Here is a 27,584-nt window from a genome sequence, read left to right as displayed (position 1 = left end):
AATCTATGGTGTAGTGATCATTACACCGAAACGGATCGAAGTTGTGTTATCGTCAAACCGAACCGAAATAATTTGGTTCGATCCGATTTTTTCGGTGTGGCCCGATTTTAAACCGCCGAATTTTTTTCTAGAAAGAAAATTATATAAAAAACTAAATAAAAAATTATAAAACGTAAAATATTATTAAAGTAATATGATATATAGAGTTCTAAGAGTGTATAAAAAAATTAAAAATTACGATTATAATTTATAATATATATGTCAAATGTATATAATATAAAAATATAATATTTTAGTATTTGGTCTAATCGGTTTATTCGATGCGGATCGAAATATTTTTATAAATTTTATTTCAGTCTATTCGATCCAGACCGAATTTATGAAAAATCAGGAACAAACCAAATTAGCACCGTTCGGTATTTCGGTTGACCCTAACTTAATCATATTTACCTATACGGTATTTTGAGTAGTAATAATGTGTAAAAACCTTTTATTTACCTATTCACACACATATTACACAAATTAAATTAAATTAAATTTAAATTTAATTTGTTAATATATCACACTTTTAGTACTTTCAACATGGTCATAACCTCTCAAAAAAAATCATTGTCATAAAAATATTACTAAAGTACCCTTTACTTTACACTGAGCTCATCCCCTAGGCAAAAGCTAGGCAGCAAAACACAACTACGATACAACCCCCGATTCAATTACACACACACCTCTCTCAACCCGTATCGCCTCTGCCCCATCTCGCGATCTCTACACTCTATCAAATCACACAGGGGCCTTTCATCAAACACCTCATCTGCAACTCCTGTAAGTATCAATTTCCCCAATTCAAACCCTAATTTCATATTATCTTATTTCACAAATCATATATCATATCAATTCATGTTAATTACGTATAAAATGAATGGCGTGGTTGTAGTGTACTGATTTATGTGTGTTCGTGTTTGTAGAGATGGCGGAAGAAGGTGGAAGCGGTGTCGGTGAACGGTGGTATTATTCGAGAAAAGAGATTGAGGAGAATTCGCCTTCTCGAAGAGACGGGATTGATCTCAAGAAAGAGACGTATTTGCGGAAATCTTACTGTACTTTCTTGCAAGATTTGGGTATGAGACTTAAAGTGTAAGCTTTCTTACTTGCTTCTTGCTTATTTTACGCAATTTTATTAGTTTCGTTTGGCTTTTGTTGTTAGATTGATGTGATTTATCTTTAATTTTTGTTGGAAATTGATAATTTAGTATATAGTATGATTTTAAAGACAAAGATTGCATTTTTTTTTTGTAATTGTTTAGGAGCAGACTCGTGTATTCCCCCCCAATAGGTTGAGAGAGAGAGATGCAACCCTTTTTTAGTGAATGTTATGTGTAATATCTCGCAATTTATTTACTTGTGGCTAGTTTTACCTTGGTTATTACACGAATTTACAATGATATTAGCCTTTTGTCATGTGATTGTGGGCAACCAGTTAGACCTTATAACCTAATTCTAAGACCTTTTGACCGTAAATTTATATTGTTAAAGTTTTAACCTTATCTCTTAGCTTAGACTTGTGAGATGTTAAATAGGATGCTATTTTAAAAAACACGTAAGCTCTTAATGTAGATGAATACGGGAAAACAGTCGGGAAGAAATATGTAAGTTTCATAGTTATCACAATAGTCAGAGTGTAGTCATGCATGCCATTGATCAGATCAATGTGTCTGTTAGGTAAGTACATAGACCCTTCTTTCCGTTGGCTGCCAAAGAGTTGTTGAAAAATCCAATCAATACCATCTCCAAATTGATTAGATCCATGCAATGAACCGTTTTGTTCTTCCTATTCCACCTATTAGCCCCTCAATTTTTTAAACAATTATTGTGCTCCCATAAGGCATACATCTAATTTGATTTTTAGAGATCCTATTTTCCTCAGCCTTTACCTATTTCCACAACTTCGTTATTATGTTATGTCCTTCATACCTTGATAAATCAAACATTACAACTTCATTTCTTGATAAATCAAATATTTGCTGATTCCCCTGTTTGCTCGAAGATAAGTATCAATCAACTGCTATTATTCCCATAAATCATCATCTCCCAAGTTCTACCAAAAGATTTTACCTATGTCGTTAATATCCTTGAGCCTATATATCTAAAGTTGTGCAAACCATGAAAGGGGTTTGTTTAGCCCTTAACTTTCTAAATTGTAATTTCTCTAATATATTCATCTACCTTGATAGATACCTTATTGGAAAACTTTACATTCTCTGCCAGATTGATACGTTGTTTAAATGTCTACTCATATAGTACCCTAAAGGCCTAAACGGATACCCCCTTTGTCCCATTCATTTTTATACACTTTCTTGTGATGTCCCATTCAATTCTATACATTTCAAAACTTATCAAAAATAGTAAATGTTTTATAATGTAAAAAGTAAGTGGTCAGAAATTTGATACATGTTCTGTTTTGGTGTAAAATCATGCAAGCCGAATAAATACAAAGAATTATTTACAGCTAATATTACAATTTTTATTTGTTTATACAGAAAGCCCAACACATCTTAGAATTTAGGTTGTAGCTGAATGTGAAATATCTATATTGATTATGAAAGTAGTGTTATTTAGTTAGAGATTTTGAAGTTTTATTAGGTCGATGTTTTATATTTTCAAGTTGATTTGGGGTTTTAATAGTTTATATGGTCTGATTAGTGATTACCTCACATGACTGTTAGGACTTGAAAACTTTATGTTATTCACAACTTACATCTCCCATTTTTCTTTTGAGTTGCGCTTGTAGGTTATGAGTTGGTTTTCTGCCACTTTGTGGTTGGTTTATCTTAGAAAATATTTTGTTGTCCTACATATTGTTTTCTATCAGTAGCTAAATTTTGTTATGCAAACAATAGTTTTATAGTTATTGGGGTCTCTATAAAGTCCTCACTCTTATTTGATCATATACAACCCTTTTACTCTGTATTGTAGTATGTTTGTCAACTACACTGCTAATTTTTTTTAATCCCATCAATCTGGGGAAAGGGACGTACTCACTTATCCGCCTGAAGAGGAGGGTCTGGAGAGGGTAGGGTTTACCCAGCCTTACCCCTACTCAAGAGAGTAAAGAGGCTAGGCTGTTTTCAGAAATTGACTGGCATTTCTGATACGAGAATCGAACCAAATATCTCTCGGTCATGAATTGGGCACCTAAACCATGACAATCGTCTACATCCCATTAGTATGATTATATTAAATACATCACTTGACACATCTGCAGCAGGCTACTCACTATGGAAAGTAACCATTTTACCATTATACTTCACATTTCTCAATTTCAGATATGTGAATTTTAGCAAACAAAACCATCTTAGATCATCCAATAAAGCTTAAAATTCGTTTATCATAGGCTTGAAGACATAGAATAGGCGAGCACACCCCAGGAGAAGCTCAACAGCTGTAGTTCAATTGTAACTTGATCATGATCTAACTTGAGATACATAAATAATAGTCATGATGTTAATAGTGAGAAGAACTAGGTGTTCAAATTGTAAATAATATAGATGATTACATCCAAAATATATCTAGGCCTGATTTGGAGGCTTGGAGTTAATAAGTTTTTTCAATAGTATTCTGTCTTCTTATGTAGCTATTATTTAAAGTGACCATGATGAAGTTTAGTACTCTTTTTAAGTGTTGTAACTTGTAACATATTCAGATGGTCTTTCAAAATTTAATGTTGACGTAGAAATTTGCATGGTTCTGTATTAGTTTTACTATTCCTCTTCTTCCCTTCTTACTTTCACCAAAGTTCAAATTGAAGTGCATGTTTCACATGAATCCCCCCAAGGTTTTAAAATGATCCTTATTTTACTTGAGTAATTTTTACCTTGCTATATGATGCAACTTCCTTTAGTATGTCTTAAGCTTGTAGGGCCATGGACTCTCATTATGTTACATATCTGCATGTGAAGTTTGAACTAAATGACATGTTTTATGTTTGTACAAACTTAATTGACAATTTTCTTGTGTAAAGCATGAATCATGGTGATGTAGGACTTAATATAAAAGTGGTTGAGAAAAGCGATAAAGCTATATCTGCATCGCATCGTTAAAGATGCAAATTAATCTTCAAATTAATTAAATATTTGTTAATTCACAATATTGAAGTCTGTCAAAAAATAAAAACAGCGAAGATTTGAAAAGAATATGCAGAGGTCCTAAAACTTGAAAAATAAGTAAAACAACTGTAGAAAGAAAAATGAATGTAATTAGTTAAAACGACTGTATTCCTTAATTTTTGGGGTTGTAATGCTCAATTGCTTTACAATTCGAGCTTTCAAAGGTCCCACAAGTTTTGTCAGCTTGATGCATATCTATGTATGTCATCCCATCGATGCATTTTTAATTATCTAGGATTTGTCTATGGTTCTTACAACTGTTCATGTTCTATGTACAGTTCCACATTCAGAACTATGTGGATAATGTTAGTTAAAATACCTTTAAGGTTAGTCCATAAATTTCGAAGGTTTGGGCCTTGAGTACTATGGATCTGGATGAGAAACGTGCTGCTTTTCCAGGTGAACTTTCGCCTCGGGTCTCTAACTAACCTAGCTGCGACAGTTTGGCGAGTCACAAAAATTGGGTAGAAATAAATAAGAAAACTAATAATTACCAAGATTTTGTGTATCCATGCAACTTCACGAGGGACGATGATGACTTCAAGAAAATTGTGAAAGAAATAGATTAAAAAGTCTCCCTGTAAAGAATGTGACAAGTAATCCTTAGATTTATCTAAGATTCATCAATTCTTGATTTTTAAATCCTTTAATTATTGAAAGTACCATTATTTAAGTAAAGATCTTAAAATTTGGAGGATAAGCAAAAAAATTATATGAAGTAATAAATCCTAATAGTTAAACTACCTATTACTCCTGACTTCTTTACTTAATAAATATAGGTTAATTTATAAATTATAATTAAATAATTGATAGCTTATACGGTGCCCCTTCATATGGTCAATTTTTAAGAGGAATAAAACCAACTGCTGCAAACAACCTTATTTTAGGGTTAGGGTAGAAACTCTCGCAAAAGATTCTTAGCAAACCGCGATATATAAATCTCGATAATATAAACACCACTGAATTGCTTGATTGAAATCCTTTATAATAATCTACTGCCCTAATTAAAATAAAACTCTATATATAACGAATATTAATCTAAGTAAACCTATTTTAAAATATTCTAATGGATGGGCTTCCAAAGCCTATTATGCTTCTGACAAAACTTTCTTTGGGCCTTTTGACCTGCTGTCCTGCATGACTTGATCGATATATTGTAGTGAAAGAGTTGTCACGTGTTCATATTTGTTGCATTTCTGAGATATACTTGCAGATTTAAGACTTTTGACAGCAGTTAGTGCTATCTTAGCTTACATAGAGGATATTTATCTTTAACATTATACTGTGCTTGTTGCTCCCGAACAATACTACCTTTTGAACTTCATTCTGGTGAATGTTTGAGTGCAGGCCTCAGGTTACCATTGCTACCGCAATTATTTTTTGTCATCGTTTCTTCCTTCGGCAATCTCATGCGAAGAACGATAGGAGGGTGAGTTTTCCTGTGTTTTAGAAGTGTATTTATGATCATTACTTACTGATTTCAATTCTAAATTATATCTGTCAGGAAATTGCACTTGTATCTAGACATTATAATAAATTGGACAAGCGGTTCTTTAATTCAGTTGTGTTAGTTACGGGAAAATTTGATGGAAAAAGGTTTTGAAGAAATGTAATATTTTTAACTACAGTTGTAAATTCGTAATTATTGACTACTGTGACTTAGAAATTTATCAAGATACTGCACCTTATAAATCCTGAACCTTAGTCGAGATAGGGCAATGTAATTTTATGTGCCCTGATGCTCTACGGGAAACAAAGCATAATTCGCACGCTTCTTACTTTTGCAACTTTCAGTATGTGCGCAGCTGCACATATGGAAAGCTGTGCGAGATTTGAGTGGAAAGAAGGGAGAAAAATATGAAACAAGTGAACATGTTAAAAAGATAAGCTAATGAAAAGAATGTACAATTAATAAGCAATGCAACTAAATGCAAATTTGGGGGCACTTGGAATCGGATTCTGACATTTAATCAATGTTTTAGATAACACTCGAAACATGTCACACATTCACACCCGCGCTCTTATCACTCTCTATGAGAATGAGAACGAGCATGATAAGATGTTGCTTTGTGCTTGCTGTAAAGCAAATTAATTGAGTTTCTTATTTCGTAAATATCAGACCTACATGACTACATCTATGCGGCTCTTTTATCCACATATAATTACGACTCCACTCTGTAAAACCAATTGAAAATGCTTAAATTGTTCCTTGATTTTATTTCTCTAGTTTTTTTTTGTTTTTTTATTAAAGAATATAGCTAAAATATTTACTTTGTTCAAGCTTGAAACTGCTTGCGCAAATGGAGGTCTTTATTTTTGAGTTGCATTATGCTAATACTGGACCTGTTTTATAATGTAATGCAGATCATTGCAACAGTATGTATGTTTCTTGCGGGTAAGGTTGAAGAAACTCCTCGTCCCATAAAAGATGTTATAATTGTTTCGTACGAAATTATTCACAAGAAGGATCCTGCTGCATCACATAGGATAAAGCAAAAGGTATTCTTTCCCTCTTTTGCGAGCACCATATTTATACAGCGGTCTATAGTTTGTTTTGTTAAAATCGTTGTTAGGATTGCTGTTAGTTCTATGAGCTGCATACTTTAAGATGAAATTTTCTTTGTACTTCAATTTCTGTGCTCTACTTATAAAATCCATATTGATAAAGAAATATATATTCCATTGAATATACCAGACGTTTACAAACAGTAAAATGTCCATGGATATAAACATTACATATCTAAATAGTATTAATTATGTTACTAGTTCTGTCAATGTATGATTTGTTTAATTGTAATAAATGGTGCAGGAGGTCTACGAACAACAAAAAGAACTGATTTTGTTAGGAGAACGTGTTGTTCTTGCTACTCTTGGATTTGATTTTAATGTGCATCATCCATATAAACCCCTTGTAGAGGCAATAAAGAAACTGAAAGGGGGTCAAAATGCCCTGGCTCAAGTTGCCTGGAATTTTGTGAATGATGGGTATGATGTTTTATTTGAGCTTATGAAATAGCTCCTCCACAGTCAACCTTCTTGCATCATTTGACCTCAGTAAGTGGTATGCAGGCTTCGGACATCTTTGTGCTTGCAGTTTAAGCCTCACCACATTGCAGCAGGTGCCATTTTCCTTGCTGGAAAATTTCTCAAAGTAAAGCTCAATGCTGATACTGAGAAGGTTTGGTGGCATGAGTTCGATATTATACCACACCAATTGGAGGGTCGGTGATCTGTCTTTGTACAAAGTCCATGATTGAATATAGATTGTATTTTGACCCCACTATGCTTGCTTCGTGGTCTTATTTATTTAAATCGTTGCTGCAGAGAATATGAAAATAATTTAAGATACGTTGCTATTATTTTACTTAGTAAATTAGTACATTCTGTTTCTTTTCTGGATGTGTAGAACTGCAGATTGTTGTGCTAGGTTTCATGAAGTTTCTTTGGGTATTTGAGCTGTGCCTTAATTAATAGTACCCTTTTTACCTTGCAGAGGTTAGCAATCAAATGCTAGAACTATATGAGCAAAATAAAGTGCCACCTTCTCAGACTAGCGAAGTAGAAGGAAGTGTCGGAGGTGGAGCTGCACCACGAGCCACCACAAAAGCCCCTCCTGCAAGTGAGGAACATATTGCAAACAGTAGTAATTTGCAAGGTGGAGTTACTAATTCAAAGCCAGGGACAGTGAAGGTGGCGCCGTCTCGTCCTGATCAGTCTTATCTTGATAATCATGCTGCTCCGTCAAAGGCAACACAAAATCAAAGTGACGATCATGCAAGCTCGGACATGACTAGCATACCTAACCACAAGAGAGATGGTGACTATGATCCAGAATCATCGATCCACTCTGAGGAACATGGTGATGAAGACCTAGAAAGTAATGCTGGGAGAAGTAAAATAAAGGAAGCAGGGGAGGACTTGAAGGACAAAAATCATGGTCGAAATCTGAATTATAAAGAAAGCATCGACACAGACAAGGTAAAAGCAGCTCTAGAGAAAAGAAAGGCCCGTGGTGCTACAGCTCGGAAAATGGACTTCACGGATGAGGATGATCTCATTGAGAGAGAACTGGAAGATGGTATTGAACTGGCTGTTGAGAGTGAGAAAAATAAACAAGAGAGAAAGCAAAGCTTGTCTAAACCCTCAGATGGAACATATCATGATGTTCATTTAAAACATCCGGATGAGGATGAGGATGGTCGCCGGGGAGTCAAACGGAAATCATCACCGGGACAAGATTTTAACAATGTAGAAGGTGAATTAGATACTTTTGACGATGCTGACGGGGGACATCGTTCACCAAAGTCGAGCAACTGCAATAGAAAAGCCGGGAGCCCACCTGAAAAGACATTGGAGGGAAAGCAGCAGCCAGATTATATCCCTGCATCCCATCACCACAGCCAGAAGGATTATCTCGAAGATAGAGAAAAAGATCATAAAAGGCGTGTTCAAGGAAATCATGTATGAAAGAGTTTTCACCTCAAGACCACACAGTGAAAGTGCGGTATCTATATACCTCCATGAAGATGCTCTACATGATTCTTGGTCTTGTTTTGCTTGCAGTATGCGGTGGGTGAACTTTTAATCCGCATGGCAAAAACCCGTGGTTATGTGAAACAATGGAACTTCTTTTTATTCAAGTCTATGTTTGAAAAGTTCCAAAAATTGAGAAACATTTTGTAAGAATGATTTAAGGTACGTATTTGAGTTTTCAGGACATGGCAAATAGTTTCTTGAACTTTGCAAAACATTTGATTTATCATTCCTTCTAAGCATAAATTATGTTAACTAGTATGTAGGACACTAGTAAAAAGTTTCAAACGACTACATTGCACAATCCAAATCAAATTGCCCAGATCTCGAGCTTCTTACTTGTCGTCATGGTTCTCTTTGAAAATCAATATTTAGACGAGCGAATCGTCACATATTTGATAACCAGCATGTATAATGTGTCATTCAGATTCAATAAATATAACCAATTTTTTGTCGCAACTATTCGTAATGTCGTAGTAACGGAGTTTGTTATGGAACACGATCTTGTATTCCATAATACGATACTATCCCGTCCCAAAATATAAGTGCCTTTGATTTTTTACGCGTATTTAAAGGTAATTAAAAAAGATAGCTACACAAATTATTTTTCAAATTTTTTTTTCCGAATAAAAGTATACATATTAAATTTTAATTTAAGAAAAGAAAAATTTGAAAAATGTATGCGGAATTATGACTTTTATACACCTTAAAATACGCGTAAAAGTTAAACGAACTAGTATTTTGGGACGGAGGGAATACTATTCTTCCCTCCCTTTATTTTTATTAATCACTTTTTCAGACTTTACATCTCGCACAATACTACTTTTCTTCCCGCCATTATATCGCCATTATATCAGTTATTTTTTCAGACTTAACATCTCGTACAATACTACTATTCTTCCCGCTTTTATGTCAATCACTTCTTCCGTACTTGCATCTTGTGTGCAGGTATTTTATTTCTTAAAAAGGGTTAGAGATTCCATTAAAAAAATATGTATTAGACATATGAAGTATTTAAAAAAAATCCTATATTATATAAATAACGTATTTAAAATATACAAATTCATCCAAAATATAAATGTAAAATTTATGTAGCGTACAAGTAAACATATTTAAAAAATGAGTATCATTCAAATTTAAGAAAAATTGAATGATTAATCGGATTAGAATCAAAATCAAAATAAGAGCAAAGGTGTTTTAGTCCCTCAACAATGTCACATCTCCCAACATAACACACAGTCACTCACTTGTACATATATCTTCACTTCATCATCTAGAAACCCTAGTTTTCATTTTCACAGCACAAAAATGGCGGAGAGTTTACTCGACATGACTCTCGATCAACTCATCCAGAAGAACAAAGCTTTTAATACCTCCTCCTCCGCCACCGCTAGATCCACCGTTCGTGGCCGCGGCGCCGCCGCCGGAAAAGCTTCTCGTGGCCGTGGTAGAGCCGCCGGTGCTGATTCCTCTGCTCCTGGACCCACTCGTCGTGCTCCTAATCGCTTTCAGCCTCGAACGACGCCGTATTTCACTCCTCAGGTCACAACAATTAATAAATTAATTAATTTCTTTCTTTATTTAATTTAGTTTTGTGTGATGATGATTTAGTTGTGTTAGGCTTGTTTTTGATGATATTGTGTTGGTTGAGTAGCTAGGGCTAAATATTTATGTATATATGTATTTTTAGTAGTTTTTTATCTTATTGTAATTAGTTAGGGTTAAAAGGATGTGTTTGTTTGGATTGAAAAATGTAGGGATTGAATCAGATGCAAATGCAAGAAGTGTTGATACCGGGAGGAATGGATGCGGATTCAGGGACGAAGCTCTATATCTCGAATTTGGATTACGGAGTTACTAATGAAGACATCAAGGTTGTTATATTTTTTCGGAAGTGTTTTTTTAATGGCTTGTGCGTGTTTGGACCTTGAAATTTTAAACTTGTAGCTTAATGAGATTAAGGAGGTTAAAGGTTATTTTTAAATGGCCATGTAGCGTTTTTGTGTTGTTGCTTGCTAGTGTTTGTAGATATAAGTTAGGTTGGAGATGCTTAAGTAGTTGTTTTCGATTTGCTTTTTAACAATTCCAGTCCAGTTGAATGATATGTATGAATGTATGTTATTTTTGCAAGGAAATTTGCAAGACTATACACAGTACCAAGAAATCTTTTGAAAATGCAAGCCTTTTTGCAGCTACTATAATTGGTGCTTATTGTTGTGTTTTAGTAAAGGTTTTGTCTGCCAAGGATATGCATAAGGTTTTTATTTGCTTGTCTTTTTGTGCTTAAGTGATAGAAAGGTGATTTACTGCTATTAACGTTTATGTTTGTTAGGACTTCTGAGACATTTGCTCAACTGCTCAAATTTTTAACTTTTAGAGTTCTATGCTGTATACCAGCTTCTTTCTGCACCATTTCTGTATATACTGGCGTCTTTTTTTATTTTCCTGTGTAATTTATTACATGTTAAGAGACAGAGAGCTATACTTGGCATACATTAATTTAATTTTATAATAAAAAATTTAAAATGATAATAGCTAGCTGGTAGGAACTATGGTATTGATCTTTTCTGAAAAGAATAGAAGCTTGCTTTTGTATTTGAGTTTAAACACAAAAATCCGTTACCTTATATCAATTATGACAGAATAGATAAATGGTGTTCATGTTTAACTGTTTTGTGTTGCATGGCCAAGTTCACAAGTAATGCGTGAACTCTGTCTTTGTATATTTTATTCTATTAGTTGTTTCATGTGTTTAGTTTTTGTTGTCTGGAATGACATGTCCCTTCTGATACAATGAAAAATAAATTTAACTCCTCCATTGACAATTCACGAATTTTTTTAGGTGCTATTCTCCGAGGTTGGTGAGTTAAGAAGATACTCTATTCACTATGACAAGAGTGGGAGATCAAAGGTACCATGACTGGTTTTGGTTACTCTGGTTCTATTGAAGATTTGGGTTACTATGGTTCTATTGAAGAAATATTACTATGTGGTAGTGGCTTAGTGTAAAGTGTTTATCTTAGGGAACTGCCGAAGTTGCTTTCGTGCGTCAATCAGATGCTTTTGCTGCTGTGAAGAGATACAGCGGTGTCCAGCTTGATGGGAAACCCATGAAGATTGAGATGGTTGGAGTCAAGTTAGTTGCCCCTACTAACATTGCCATGCCACCAACTACAAATGGCTTTCCAGGAAACACTGGAGGGGCTTTCCGGAGGTAAGCTTTTCACCCCGCTTCCTCATTGTACACTCTTTACTTTATCTACTTTTCTTGCAGTGCAAGTGTTAGTCAGTATTTATCCCCTTCACAACTATGATGAAAGATTGTCCTTGATGATATACATTTTTTCGATATCTTTATGTTTAATAAATTAAAAATTCCTTCTGTATGATTATTTTGTGTGCGGCTGTAAGCCAGTAAATTAAGAAGTTAGGGCGAATTAGTCAGTAAAAATGTAGGGAAATCTGTCACTATTTTTTGATACTGAAGAACAGTGAAAAGTATGTAATTTAGTTCCTCCTATGGAAACTTGAAGACTTTGAAAAGAAGCTGCAATTGATGGATAGATTACTGTTCTTTTAGTTGATTGCTTCTGTAGACTCCCTTCGGTTGATGTATCTGTTCTCTATGGGGTCAACATTAATTTTTTTTCACATTCCTATTTTACATCTCTCATGCTCATGTGTTGCGTAGATCCTTCCTAACACTGCCTTATAGTTAGAACACCTTGTAATATTTGACAGATTACTATTTGAATTTATCATATATTTTAACAAGGTTCTTGTTTTGTCATCATACAGTAGACAACAAAGGGTTGCTGGCAGGGGACGTGATCGTGGCAGCAATGGTGGTCGTGGGGCTGCGCGAGGTCGTGGAAGAGGCAGAGGACAAGGTGAGAAGGTGTCGCCTGAAGATCTTGATGCTGATTTGGAAAAGTATCATCAAGAGGCAATGCAGTTAAACTAAGGGCCACTAGTGATCTCCATTAGGGGCATCCTACTGTTCTGCTGACTTGTGTTTTTAAGTTTTTAATGTCATGCAATTTTCTTTTAGTCATTGTACACATATCACCGTGACAAGAAGTCTTAGATGTTGGATAGAGCTTGATTAGTTACGATTGTCCTTAATTTTGGTCAACAGAAAAGAGAAGGATTTGTAGTTGCTGCTAAATGGTTTATCTGCATGTAGATTCTGTTCCTTGTTATGTTGGCGGTCATTTTGCCATGTTATGTGGACATATGGAATTTTATATAGTTAGAACTGCAGTTGTGCCCTGTTTTATCGACTTTTTTCTTCTTTTTAATATGTCTTGGTACATCTGCACTCGGCAGTGCAAGTAAATAGTCTATGATGTATGTTGCTAAACAATTTGTAATGCAGTTGATGTGAAGAAGGTTAGTATTAGTGGATCCGCTGGTGAAATTGATGCTGTGTTTGGAAGGAAAGAGTGAAATTTTTAACCCTCAAAAATTGGGATGAACGATTATTCTTTTACTTTTCTTGCCATACATCATCAAGTCACAAGTGATATTGTATGGAAAGGATTAAAAATTGCACCAGTTTGTGCAACAATATTTGCTGTTTATATTTTTGTTCATATGTTTTATTTGTTGAAATTTAAGTTAAAGAGTTGAAATATGTCGTGCCTGCAAATGAATGCTCTGCTCAATTTACACCCTTTCCTTCGCACACTTTTCATCAACAAATACAGTAAAACCTCTGTAAATTAATACTCGATTAATTAATAATCTCTCTAAATTAATAATTTTGTCTGGTCCCGACTTGGGCCAGTTCAAAAAATGATCAATTTTGATAAGATAATAAGATAAATTTTTTTTTAAAAACCCAGTATAAAAATATGTTCCCAATAAAACTATAAATTAATAATTCCCTTATATTCATAAAAATATAATTATTACATCTTTGTAAAAATATGATTCAATTGTAGTTTGCTTTTTCATATAATTTAAATCAACATGAAACTCATCCCTAATCTTCCTTATTGCATCCAAAAGCTCGGGTGTGGTGTTTTCATGTTGCATCAAAAAGTTATTAAGCATTTTTGATGTCTTGAGTGCTTCTTTACGTGTAACCGGCTCCAACGGTGTTGTATCGTCTTCAAGATCATCTTCAACACTATTTTCAAGGATGGTGTTTGCAATCTCTTCTATACTCACATAATGCTTTTCTTGCTTCATCTGTCATTGTTGATTTTGTGACACCTTTTAGATGATAAGCCATAGTTTTGTTTGTATAATTTTTCCCCCAATCTAGTATATACGGTATATATAATATATTTTATGACTACACATACATTGAATACTTTCTATGTAAAATACAATGAATTAAATTAATTCATGTACTTTGAATTTTCCTAATATACATTGAATATTTTCTATGTAAAATACAATGAATTTAACTTATACACTACATGGACTTTGAATCTAATATATTGTACATTACATTGACTTTCTAAATTCATATACATTGAATTAATTGAATTAAGTATAAAATATAAATTGTACAATTCATTTTATTTAAATTTATGTGAATAAAAATTTAATCAAAAGTTAATTTTGTTTGCTACCGAAAATTCTCTATAAATTAATAATTATTAATTTATCGATTAATTAATACCTCTCTAAATTAATAGAATTCTCGGGTCCAAGTATATTAATTTATAGAGGTTTTACTTTATGCAAAATGCAACTCATCCATATCCTTTGCATTTTAAAATTACATGGTTCTCTCTACTTCTCTTTCAACTTTTTACTCTAAAACTGATGGTTTCGTTCGCTAAGTTGCAATTAACATATAATCCATCATATGCACTCTTATGATCTTATCATATTGTGTATCCTCACAAGAGCGATAGTATTTAAATCATTCTTAACCTTGCAATCAAACTAACCACAAGATTAGTGTTGTTAGGTGTGGCTTTTACTTAGCCGTGACTATTTTGAAATACATCTAGAAAATAGGTTTAAGTTAAAACAAATGGATAGTACTATTTATGTGTATGGATAAGTGGTCAGGTAATTGTTGGTGATGTAGTTGCTAAAAGGACGGAAAGGATGTTGTGAATAGTCTCCATATATGGCTGGGGCATTAGCCTCAGAGGAACACACAAAAATATACAATCTTCTTGGAATCCTGAAAAGGCTATCAACTTATTATAGGTTCAAATTATATATATATATATATAAATTCTATACAGGTGAGTTATACGGAGAAGTACAAAAGAGTAATAAACACTTCATTAATATCAGAGCTTGGAGCTAGGAGCTTGGTGTGTGTCAACTGGGTTAGTTAAACTATCTTCTTAATTACCTCCGTTTTCTTTTCCATTTATACATCCTACATCGTATGTATCCACCTCAACATTAAATAATATATTCATGTTATACAGATTCTATACAGGTGATCATATTTTTTTTAACGTGTGTTTTTAATCATGTCCTGCTTGTTTACTATCACATATTTAATTTTTTATTTACTAATATTTCTTGTATTTTTTTTGTTTTTATAAATATTAGTTTAGTTGTCTCATGGTTTGTTATTAATAATGAAATGATGCATATATATTTTTTTAATGATTATGCAATTGTTATTTTTTTAATTGTTAAATGTCATATTTATATTCATGATGACATGCTTATTTTTATTCACTTTTTATTTTTATTTTTTAAATGTTTTAATTGATTCTCTAATTATCCTGTATACTTATTATTTTGCATGCTTATGCGATACAAGTGTTGTTAGTTATTTTTAAATCATGATAACTTGATCTTTTAAATGTAAATACCATGCTTATTATTTGTAGGATCGCATGATATTTGTTTTTATATTAAAAGTATGATATATGTATGTTTCCGTACTCATTGATTTGTAATTGTTATTAATTAATATACATCAATAGAATAGTTTTTGACCTGTACATGATTTTGTGTGCTATTTTATGTGTTTTTTTTGTTTATTTAATTTACAGGCAGAAACATTATTATTTTTGTCTTGTGTTTTTTGTTTGTTTATTAATTTTTAATTTACAGTATGTTGATTATTTTATTTGTTAACCTGTTTATGTTTATTTATTTATTTTGCTTACTCTTTTTTTTATACATATATACAACAATCTATACTTACGGTAACATATATTTTTCTTCTAGATATTGAAAAATGGCAAGCAAATTGATTGCATCAGAATTGACCAAGACGGAGAGGCTAAATGGCACCAACTATGATGTGGAGCCGAAAAATTCGATATGTATTGATACATGACAATTTGGAGAGTGCAATTGAAGAATCTGCACATATTTTTGGCTACTTCTCAAAAGAAAGAATATGACACCTGAAAGCTGTGTGACAAGAAAGCTAAGAGCCTCATGCTGATGTACATTGATGATAACCTAATTAAAGTATTTGAAGTCTATTAAAGAGATGTGGGATGCAATTAAAGAAAAGTATGACACAACTTCTGATGTCAATGTGCAATTTCTTCTGCACAGGTACAATACGTGCAACATGAAGGAAAATGAAAATGTCATCGATCACTGCAACAAGATGTGGTCATGGCAAAGGACTTGACAGCTGCAGGAAATGAGCTATCTGAAAATATGCAAATACCTGACATATTGAACAGTTTGCCTCGCTCTTTGGACATGGTGGCAATAACTTTGAGGCACAGTGGAAAAATAAATAAAGTGGATGAACTTTCTGCCGCACTTGATGTTGAGCAAGATTTGGTAAATAGCAGAAAAGAGCCTGAGCTGAACTACGTGCCATAAGATGAGTCTAACATTGCTCGTGGGTTTCCTAAACATCGAAATAAGAATCAGATGAGAATGGGTCCCTCAAAAGGAAAGAACTTCAAGCCACAAAATTGGCAGAAGAAGGTCCCGCAAGGTGATTGCTACAACTGTGGGAAGTATGGTCACTTTAAGGCCAACTGCACCCAAAAGCAAGGAAATAAGGGTGGTGAAAAACTCCCGGAAAGAGGTGCACCACATAAACATGAGTTTGTGGGAGTGATTGAATGCAATGCAGCACATGTTGCTACATATGTTAGTGGATGGTGGATTGATTCTGGTGCTACCAACCACATTTCTAAAACCAAAGATGGTCTTATTAAATTCACTGAATTGAAAAATGGGGAGAAAAGAATTTTCATGGGGAACAACACTTATCTTGAAGTGGTTGATATTGAAACATATAAATTGGATGTTGGGAACAATATCATGGTTCTTAAGAATGTGTTGTATGCTCGAGGAATGAGACGAAATCTGATTTCTGTTCATGCACTAATGAAGAATGGCTTGGAAGTTCGTTTCTACAATGGTAGAGTCTCTATTGGAAAGGACAAAAAAGTGTTTACTATGGGAAAATTTGAACCTGATCATGAATTGTTCAAACTTCCAGTTATAATAAATAATGAAATGAATAAGAATGCTATTTCTGATTATTCTTTGTCTTATAATATATGCATGTATAATATGTGGCATTATAGATTGGGACATCCAGGAATTAATAAAATGGAACAAATAATAAAAGAAAATTTGTTACCAAAAATGGATGTTAATAAATCACCTTGTTGCATAAAGGGAAAAATAACAAGGAAGCCTTTTAAAGAAGGAGAAAGAGCTACAGAACTCTTGGGTCTAATACATTCAGACATTTGTGGTCCTTTGAGTTATAAAACTCATGTTAATAAAGCATATTACATAACATTTATAGATGATTATTCTAAATATTGTTATGTGTATTTTATATCAAGAAAATCTGAGGTTTTTGAATGCTTTAAGAGATATAAAACAGAATTTGAGAAATAACTTGGAAAGGACATTAAAGTCTTAAGAACTGATAGAGGGGGAGAATACAAATTTATAGAATTTGACACTTATTGTCAATAACAAGGGATTATAAGACATAAGACGATGTCATTTACTCCACAACAAAATGGTGTGGCAGAAAGAAAAAATAGAACATTATCAAATGTTGTAAGGTGTTTGTTGTCTTACTCGGGATTAACAAAAAGATTTTGGGGAAATGCATTGCTTACGATAAACTATACACTAAACAGAATTCCCACAAAATCTGTAGAGTCAACACCCTATGAAGTGTGGACTGGAAGAAAACCAGATTTAAGTGAAATGAGAAAATGGGGATGCATTGCGCATGTAATGGACCCATATCAAAATAGAGACAAGTTGGATTTTAGAACTTTGAAGTGTAACTTCATTGGTTATTCGGAACCTTCTAAAGGTTATGTATTTTATAACAAAGAGAAGGGAATGATTGAAAGTCGAGATGCTACTTTCTTAGAAAACTCAGAAGAAAAATAGGACATTGTAGAAGAACAAGACCCGCTATCAATAACAGATGATGACATTGATCAATAGGAGTTGCCTCGTGATGATCCGATCATTGGGAATGAGCCGAATAACATCATTGGTGTTAAGAGAAGAAGAGAATAACCTGTGTGGATGGATGACTATTATATGTACAATATTGAACCATCTTGTTTCTCTGTAGACATGCAAACTGATGATCCAGTAGATCCTAAAACATTCGCTGAAGCGATGAAATCACAAGAATCAACTTTATGGTTGAATGCCATGCGAGATGAACTTGATTCAATTGAAAAGAATAAAATATAGGAATTATGTGATTTGCCTAAAGATAGAAAATCTATTGGATGCAAATGGATTCAAAAAAGAAAGTATTTGGCTGATGGATCTATTGCTAAATATAAAGCCAGACTAGTAGCCAAGAAATTTACTCAAAAATCAGGAATTGATTATCAAGAAACATATTCTCCCGTAGCAAAGTTTGCATCAATACGAATGAAATTGGCTTTAGTGGCTTATTTGGATTTGGAACTCTTCCAAATGGATGTGAAAACTGCTTTCCTTAATGAAGATTTAAAGGAAGAAATTTACATGGATCAACTTGAGGGTTTTCAGGTTGAAGGTTTTGAAGATAAAGTTTATAGGCTCCTGAAGACATTGTATGGACTAGGCAATCGTTTAGAGAATGGAATCTCAAATTTATGATACAATGGTTCGACTTGGTTTCATATCTAACAAGTTAAATAAATGTGTTTACACTTTAAAAAGTGGGAGCTCATTTACGATGTTGTCATTATATGTGGATGACATATTGTTGGCTGGAAATGATATTGGTATGTTAAATAAAATCAAGTTGGAACTCAGTAGCGAATTTGAGATGAAAGACATGGGTGAGGCTTCATATATTCTAAGAATTGAAATCATAAGAGATAGAAAAAACAGAACATTGAGCCTTAATCAAGAAAGGTATCTCCGTAAAGTGCTTAATCGCTTTGGGATGCAGAATTGCAATTCGGCGCCAACTCCATTAGTAATGGCGAAATGATTAACAAAGAATATGGATCTCGAAGAAGGACAAGAATCACTAGACAAACCATATGCAGAAGCAGTTGGAAGCTTAATGTATGCTATGTTGTGCACAAAACCTGATTTAACATATCCGATTAGTCTAGTTAGTAGATACTAAAGTAATCCTAGTCAAGCTCATTGGGAAGCTGTTAAAAGGATTATGAAGTACCTCAAAGGTACGTTGCATCACAAGTTAGTTTATCGAGCGGACGCGCTTGATATAACTGGTTACTCCGATGCAGATTTAGGAGGAGATAAAGATGATGGGAAGTCGACTTTTGGTCACCTATTTATTTTAGGTGGAGCTGTTGTATGTTGGGGCAGTAAGAAACAAGATTGTGTTGCAAGATATACACAAGAAGCTGAGTACGTAGCATGTAGTATGGCTGCTACTCATGCTGTCTGGATAAGACGTTTCTTATTGGAATTAAATCTCAATCTAGTAAACTGGCCCATTGAGATTTATTGTGATAATACATCAGCAATTGATTTAATTTATAGTGGTGCAAATAATTCAAAGGGACAACATATAGAATTACAATATCATTATATACATGATATAGTAGTGGAAAAGGAAAAGGTAAAAGTGACCTACATTCCTACTACTGATATGCTTACGGACTCTTTAACGAAAGGCATTCCAGCAGAAATCTTTATCAAACATGTTAGTTTGATGGGACCGAGAAATATCTGAGTTATATATCTCGAAAAAGGTGGGAGCTGATAAAACAAAATAAATGTGTATACATTCAAAAATATTGGCTAAGCAGCCAAGTGGGAGATGTTAATTGTGGGTTTGACTTAGCGAAGACTATTTTGAAATACATCTAGAAAATAGATTTAAGTTAAAACAAACAGATAGTATTATCTATGTGGATGGATAAAGTGGTCACGTAAATGTTAGTGAGGCAGTTGCTGAAAGGACGGAAATGAGGTTGTGAATAGCCTCGATAAATAGCCGGGGCATTAGCTTTAGAGGAACACACAAAAATATACAATCATTATGGAGTCCTAAAAAGGCTATCTACTTATTATACGTTCAAATTATATATATATATATATATATAAATTTTATACAGGTGGGTTATACGAAGGAGTAGAAGAGAGTAATAAACACTATGTTAGCGCTGTAGGTAATGTCTTGTGACCATGAAAGTATACCTTATACATAAACGGATTAAACCACAAATCTCATTCATTCAAATAACAATATCTGGTCTGTTTTGAATGTGGAGATTTCAGTCCTCTTGATTTAAATAAAAATGCTGCAAATATGTATCAAACTCTCAATTATGCTCCTATTAGTCGGATCAAAAATCCAATAATGATAATCACAAACAGCCGCATATACATCTAACATATTACTTCATTGAGCAAGTAAATGAAGATTGCAGAGACTAACCGGGCAAAAGCCAAAAACGATAGTACTAATTAAAACAGCAAAGAATTTAACAGATTCAAAGTCATAAACCAAGCAGGCCAGCTTCAATTATATTAATTCAACTCGTAATCAAAGTCTAACATAACATCAACTACTAATTAAATCAACATACAGTCGCATTCCCCGGTAAATAATTTTCGCAACCATCTATCAAATTATAATTTATAACGTTTGTCCAGGACCGACACCATCGGAAAAATACTACAGTAGTACGTCAAAATCAAAGCTTGGACAGACTACTAGCATCCACATTCTCAACCGTCTCATCAAACTCAATCGCACTCAACACCTCACCAAAAATTGTAATCCTATTATCCGCATACACGTGTCCATTCCACCGCCTCTTAACCAACTCCTCCCCCAACTCCACCGCCTTCATCACCGTCATCTCCGCATTCTCACACGCCGCCTCTATCACTCCTTTCTCCACCGCCACATCCGCCGTCATCTTCCTCCCTTTCAACACCAAGTCTCTCCACACCACCGGCGATCCAATCTTACACCTCAACACCTTCACGAACCAATTCGGCACTTTCAATCCTATATCCATCTCACTCATATACATAAACCCCCGATCTTTTCGCATAAACACGTAATCATGACACAACGAGAGTATAACGGCACTCGCTGCTGCGTGACCGGTGATCGCGGCGATTGTCGGCATCGGAAGTGAGATCAGATCCTTAATCACCGATCGGATCTTCAAAGACATGATTTTCGGCCGGGTCGGATCTTTGCTCGCCCAATTTAGATCGTAGCCGTTTGAGAAGAATTTGCCTTGTGCAGTAGTGATTAGAGCGGAGGAGGATGACGTGGCGATTGTTTCGGTGCGGATGCGGTGAAGCGCGGCGGCGATTGCGTCGAGGAGAGTTGGATTGAAGCGGTGTTGATCATCTCCGGTGAGTGTGAGTATGTATATGTTGCCTCTTTTCTCCAAGCTACACATATTTTAGTGTATGTAATTTGGGGGTGTATTTCTCGTGGCGGTTAAATCTATGTTCAATTTGGAACGACGTTGAGTGGTAAAGTGTGTGTTCCCTCCCTTTCATTTAAATAATAAATAATGCCACCCACGACCTTTGACTTCTGTATTCACGCTTATACGTTTCTGAAAGCGGAGGTGACGCTGGTTTGTAATTTATCAAATAACTAGGTAAAAAAACGCGCTTAAGATTTTTTTTTTTTTTAAAATATGAAAATAAAATTTAAAATATAATAAAAGTATTTTATGAATCATTTTTTGTTAGAATTTAAGAATATATATACATTATAAGTGTTTTATTTTCCCTTTAAAAATTGCTCATGAATATTTTTAATGCAGTTTTTTCCTTTGAAGTTAAATAATTTATGAACCAGAATTATCCAACGATTAGAAAATTTTAAAGCATAATTCCTTGACATTTCAAAAAAGGTAAAAAAAAATAATGGTTCAACAAAAAATTATGAAAAATTGGATCCTAAATAGTTATGCCTTTGGATAGTTAAAATAATTAAAAAGTGTCGACACAAAATTATTTTAGTAGTTATGCTCTGACTTTATCTTTTAAATAGTTAAAACAATAAAAAAAATCCCACAAAATGAGTGTAATAGTTGGACTCTTGTTCGTCCCCTATATTATATGTGAGTGTATAATTAATTAATTAAAAAATAATTAAAACAATAATTAAAAAAATAATGTTAAAGTCAATGTATTTGATGTTCCATTTCATTCTTAAATTTTTGAAACATGCCTTTTTACAATCTAAATTGATAATTTTTTCTTCATCTAATATTTTTTTTAGAAAATTACTATTTACAGTAATATTATGCATATATTATTTCTCCATATTTGTTTACTCTTTCATTGTACTAACTATAATTTGATGCGGCTTATATTTTCACCTTGCTAAATAAATGGTCAATAAAAAATGAATGTATGTAAGCATGCCTTTAACTGATACTGTTTTTTGTCTAATCTATAATAATCTTATATAACTAATATTACTTATCTTTCTTGTAAGAGAAACTTTGAAAATACTTTTAAAATAATTAATTAAAAAAGAAGCCAACAATCGATGTAAGTAATATATTTATCTATACAATCTTGGAGATCTTCTAACAACGGTGCACACCAAGAACTTGCAAAATTAAAGTGTAGTTATAGATGATGAAAATATCTCTTATCATTAGGCCTTAATGAGCCTATTCACACTACAATTTTATTTATAAATCACATATTACATCTTGCAACGAACTCCAACGTCCATATACACAGTTATAATATTAAGCAACTCCACAACTAATACACTTAGAGCTAGATGGATGATCTTGAGTACCTACACGGAAGAATTGCAGCCCTAGGTGTAGCATTATTCTTGAGATGATCAAAAGATAGCAGGCTTATTTAAATTTCTAGAACCAGTGCTTCTTTTAAGTAGCCTCCTGTTGGACCTTGGAAGGAGCCCAAAATAGATTAGATTATAATATCTTGTAATAGGCCCAAGAAGCCCACTTTGTAATAAATAGCCCATTTGGGACATGGTATAAATAGAAGACAACAATCTCATTTGAAGGGGTTGGCTAATTAAGCAAAGAAGATCATCTCCTAAAACTATAGTCTAATAATAATAATATTATTGACACATCATTTGGCGCTAGAAGGAGCTTTGCTTTAACAAGATCCAACCAGAAGATGATTGTAGAAGAGCTTGATCCGGGAACCGCCGGACCGACTCAGGTAAAAGAGTTGACGGCAGAAGTTGCCGCCGACCCCTCGACCCACGGCGATCGCGAGTTCCCTAAACAGCCGGCATTGAAGCCGAAGTGTTTGTTCCCTCCACCTGAGGCTCCTCCGGAAGATCAATTTCTAGGATTGAAGGACTCACTCCAAAGGGACAGAAAAAGAAAAACTGTGTCAGATCAACGTTTTAGAGTTCAAACATCTAAAGGAAAAAAAGTTCTCTCGAGCGACGTTCGGCTGCATTTGGAAAAGAAAGAAAGGCTAAAAGCCCAAAACCAAGAAAATCCAAAAGATTCGCTTGATTCAGATGAAGAACTCGAGTTTCTAGAGCGCGAAGCTCAGAGATTGCAGGCTAAACTTGAGCGAAAACGCGAGATTCACCGTCTCCGTCGAGAGCTCCAACAAACTACAATTCAAAATGATGGACAAGACGATGAATTTTATGACGAGGATGATGCGGAGTATGAATATGAACCGTCGGCGGAGTCGACATATTCGCAACCTCGCGAACGTCGACAGAGGACAGTGTCATCTGCCGATGTCTCACATCAGACAGAATCCACAGAATCTATATCTCACGAGGAGTTCGCTAAAATGCAGGAGGAAATCGCCCAGATGCGTACCTTGATGAGAAATAAGGCAGGGTTTGAAGCCGTTTCCGAGAGTCCCCTATCATTAGTGCTTGAGAAGGCGCGCATCGACAGGACGCTGAAAACGCCTGCTCTCGATCATTTCGACGGATCCTCAGACCCGTTAGCATTTCTAAATACGTTTGATGGTCGCATGGCTTTCTTCGGCCACTCGGAGATCGCTAGGTGTCAGTTCTTCTCCACTTGCCTTCAAGGCACGGCTCTCCGATGGTACAGTAACTTGCCGCCTCGGTCAATCGACTCGTGGACAACTCTGAAAAACAAGTTTCAAGCCCGATTTTCCAGCAACTACAAAGGAATCAAAGTTACTGCATCCTTGATGACAATGCATCAACGTTCCGGCGAAAGTCTCAGGAGTTTTCTAACCCGATTCAAAGAAGAGATAGCAGAAATTCCAGACTTAATAGAACAGATGGCAGTCAATTTCCTGACAGCGGGCATCGATAAGTCTAGGCATGGCCTCCTTTTAGAAGAGATCTTTGAAAAAAGGCCGAAAACCCTACAGGCCGCGTTCCAGATTATAGAACACTGCATGATGCTTCAAGAAGCGGTAAGCTGTATACAATCTCCACGGAGGTCGTCAAAATATGAACGACACCGAAGCTACAGTCCACGATCCCCTGCGAGGGAAAGGCGCCGAGAGCGCCGTAGGTCGCCACCGCCTCGCACATCGGACCTTCCTCCGAGAGATAGAAGAGAAAGAGATTGGCAGCCCCACAATCGATCTGAAAAAGAGTTCACTAAACTCAACACCGAAAAAATGACAATTTTGGCGGTGTTAAAAACAGAACCGGATTATCGCCCTCCAAGGCCCATGAAACCAGGAAGACCCCCAAGCTCCAGATATTGTGAATATCATGAAGATACTGGCCATACAACAGAGCAATGTTTTCAACTTAGCAATCTCATCGAAGGAAAAATTCGTCGAGGACAACTAGTCCACTATGTGCAGCACGATGATGAACCCAGACGTCACCATCGAGGCGAGGATGATCGTGTAATCGACGTTATTTTTGGTGGTATAGCAGCCGAGGGTCTCTCCCACAACTCTCGCAAGATTTATGCTCGAGAAGTATTTAATGTCAATCCCTCGGCAGCTAAACGCCCTCGAGCGAATTCATCCCCAGTCATCTCTTTCTCCGACGATGATTATCGTCCCGATCTCATCGAAGGCCATCAAGATGCTCTCGTCATCACAACACGTGTGGGAAACAACACGGTTAAGAAAATGTTGGTCGATAATGGTAGCTCTGTCGACGTGTTATATCACCATGCTTTTTCCCGAATGGACATAGGGGATCGAAGACTCGAGAACTCCCGAACCCCGTTATACGGGTTTACAGGCAATGAGGTTCATGTGGTAGGAACCATCGACATGCCAGTGCTTTTCGGTTCCCCACCCTGTCAGATTTGGAAAATGGTCAAATTCCATGTGATTAGTGCTTCCTCAAGCTTCAACGCTATTTTGGGACGAACAACGATCACCGCACTCCGAGTTATAACATCTATCTCCCACTTGAAAATGAAATTTCCCACGGATTTCGGCGTGGGAGAAATGATTGGTGATCAAGTAACAGCAAGACAATGCTACCTAACCACTGTATCTCCAAGAAAAAAGGTTGACGAAGAATTTGATGTTAACCAGGTGCTTGACATCGACCACAGAGGCCTTGTGGAACCACCCACTAGCAATTCTTGCTCTCCCGCCGAAGAAACTGAAGAAATAGAAGTGATCGAAGGAAATCCTGAGAAAACCACAAGGCTCGGCAAGAATCTCCATGATCAATTAAAGAAAGATATCACGTGCCTTATCCGTGAGTTTTCTGATATTTTCTCCTGGGATCCAAAAGATATGCCCGGGATTCCCGAGGTTGTCGCTCGACACTCTTTGCACATCAGTAAAAACATCAAGCCGGTTAGGCAAAAACATCGTACATTCTCTGCTGAAAAAAGGGTAGCTATCGACCTGGAGATCAATAGATTGCTCGAGGCTAGTTTCATCGAACCAGTACAATTCCCCACTTGGATCTCGAATGTGGTCCTAGTCAAGAAAAGTAGCGGGAAGTGGAGAATGTGCATCGATTACTCAGATGTTAATAAGGCATGCCCCAAAGACTTTTATCCACTCCCGAACATCGATCAACTTATTGATGCGACAGCTGGAAACGAACTTCTCTCTTTCATGGATGCCTTTTCGGGGTACAATCAGATTAAAATGGACTCGCAAGACTGGCAGCAAACTGCATTCATCACACACCGGGGAGTCTTCGGATATCGAGTGATGCCTTTTGGTTTAATCAACGCTGGAGCTACTTTTCAACAAACGATGGATAAGATATTCAATACACAAATTGGGAGAAACATGCTGATATATGTCGACGACATGATCACGAAGTCGAAGGCTGCCTCTGACCACGTCATAAACCTCCGCGAAACGTTTGAAAATGCGAGAAAAAACAACATGCGCTTAAACCCAGCTAAATGCTCGTTCGGTCTTACTGCCGGAAAATTCCTCGGGTTTCTGGTTACACAAAGAGGTATCGAGGCAGATCCATCCCAAACAAGAGCGATCTTAGAAATGGAAAATCCAAAATCAGTAAAAGATTTACAAAAGTTAACCGGTTGCATCGCCGCACTTCGGAGGTTTATCCCCCAATCGTCAAAAAGATGCCTCCCCTTTTTCTCAGCAATAAAGGCAGCTTCCAAATCATCACACTTTGAGTGGAACGAGGAGTGCGAGAAAAATTTCTCCGAGCTAAAGGTATTCCTTACAAATCCTCCCATCCTCACTCGGCCCTCGCCAAATGAGCCTCTGAAAGTATATCTCTCTGCATCCGATGAAACGGTCGCGGCCGTTCTGATTCAAGTCAATGAAGGGAAAGAAATCCCGGTGTATTACATTAGCCACTCTCTTCGAGATGCCGAAGTCAGATACCCGCAAGTAGAAAAATTGGTCTATGCCTTGGTTGTCGCAAGCCGAAAGCTTAGACATTATTTCCAGGGAAGGGAGATGCATGTGCTTACAAATCAACCCCTGAAGAGGATTCTACACAAACCCGACATGACGGGCAGACTTGCCGCATGGACGATAGAATTAAGTCAGTTCTATATTGAGTATAAGCCTCGAACGGCGATAAAAGCCCAGGTTCTCTCGGACTTTGTTGCTGAGTGTCAGTTTCAGGCCAAAGCCCAAAGTTTCGACAAAAATCACTTAAGACCATGGTTGCTATTTATCGACGGATCCTCGACGGCTGACTCCGCAGGAGCATGAATTATTTTAATAAGTCCGGGGGGATTCAAAATCCAGCAAGCTCTAAAGTTTGAATTTCTGGCAACAAACAATGTCGCCGAGTACGAGGCACTCATCGCAGGCTTACAACTGGCTATGGATCTCGAAGCTGAAAATATTGACATATTTGGAGATTCTCAGTTAGTCTCCAAGCAAATAAGCGGGGAATTCAAGGCACATAATGAGAAAATGGCTCAATACTTGGTAATAACACAAGAGCTACTCAAGAAATTCTCCTCATGGAAACTTTCTAATATCGACAGAGAAGAAAATCAATGGGCTGATCATTTGGCCAAGTTAGCCTCCCCGAGTCTTCCAATCAGTCCCGATCCGGTGTACGTCGATGTCCTAGCTACTCCCGCCATCGATGAGCGTTCT

General features: G+C 35.6%; 3 protein-coding genes across 4 annotated transcripts; 2 read left to right on the top strand and 1 right to left on the bottom strand.

Annotated features, from left to right (window-relative positions):
• The first annotated feature begins 638 nt into the window (after positions 1-638).
• Positions 639-8,928, top strand: LOC141677061 (cyclin-T1-3-like). Its single transcript, XM_074482793.1, has 7 exons — positions 639-822; positions 966-1,134; positions 5,511-5,592; positions 6,528-6,662; positions 6,973-7,148; positions 7,233-7,384; positions 7,657-8,928. The coding sequence occupies exons 2-7, from the start codon at positions 968-970 to the stop codon at positions 8,628-8,630; spliced, it is 1,686 nt and encodes a 561-aa protein (XP_074338894.1). The 5' UTR covers positions 639-822; positions 966-967; the 3' UTR covers positions 8,631-8,928.
• A 938-nt stretch (positions 8,929-9,866) lies between these two features.
• LOC141678977 (THO complex subunit 4B-like) lies at positions 9,867-12,981 on the top strand. 2 transcript variants are annotated; one of them, XM_074485449.1, is made up of 5 exons: positions 9,867-10,238; positions 10,454-10,570; positions 11,539-11,607; positions 11,720-11,910; positions 12,498-12,981. In XM_074485449.1, exons 1-5 carry the CDS (start codon positions 10,005-10,007, stop codon positions 12,658-12,660), a joined length of 774 nt encoding a protein of 257 aa, XP_074341550.1. In that variant the 5' UTR covers positions 9,867-10,004; the 3' UTR covers positions 12,661-12,981. The 2 variants fall into 2 exon arrangements, with proteins under 2 accessions (XP_074341550.1, XP_074341549.1); XM_074485448.1 differs by having other exon boundaries at positions 9,871-10,238; positions 12,495-12,981.
• A 7,588-nt stretch (positions 12,982-20,569) lies between these two features.
• On the bottom strand, positions 20,570-21,625 carry LOC141681037 (enoyl-CoA delta isomerase 1, peroxisomal-like). Its single transcript, XM_074487099.1, has one exon. It carries the CDS (start codon positions 21,491-21,493, stop codon positions 20,768-20,770), a length of 726 nt encoding a protein of 241 aa, XP_074343200.1. The 5' UTR covers positions 21,494-21,625; the 3' UTR covers positions 20,570-20,767.
• Positions 21,626-27,584: the final 5,959 nt, after the last annotated feature.

This window comes from Apium graveolens, chromosome 8, assembly GCF_009905375.1.
Source record: "Apium graveolens cultivar Ventura chromosome 8, ASM990537v1, whole genome shotgun sequence".
NCBI lineage: Eukaryota > Viridiplantae > Streptophyta > Magnoliopsida > Apiales > Apiaceae > Apium > Apium graveolens.
The sequence above is the reverse complement of the archived record's forward strand: the minus strand, read 5'-3'. Positions and strand labels throughout refer to the sequence as shown.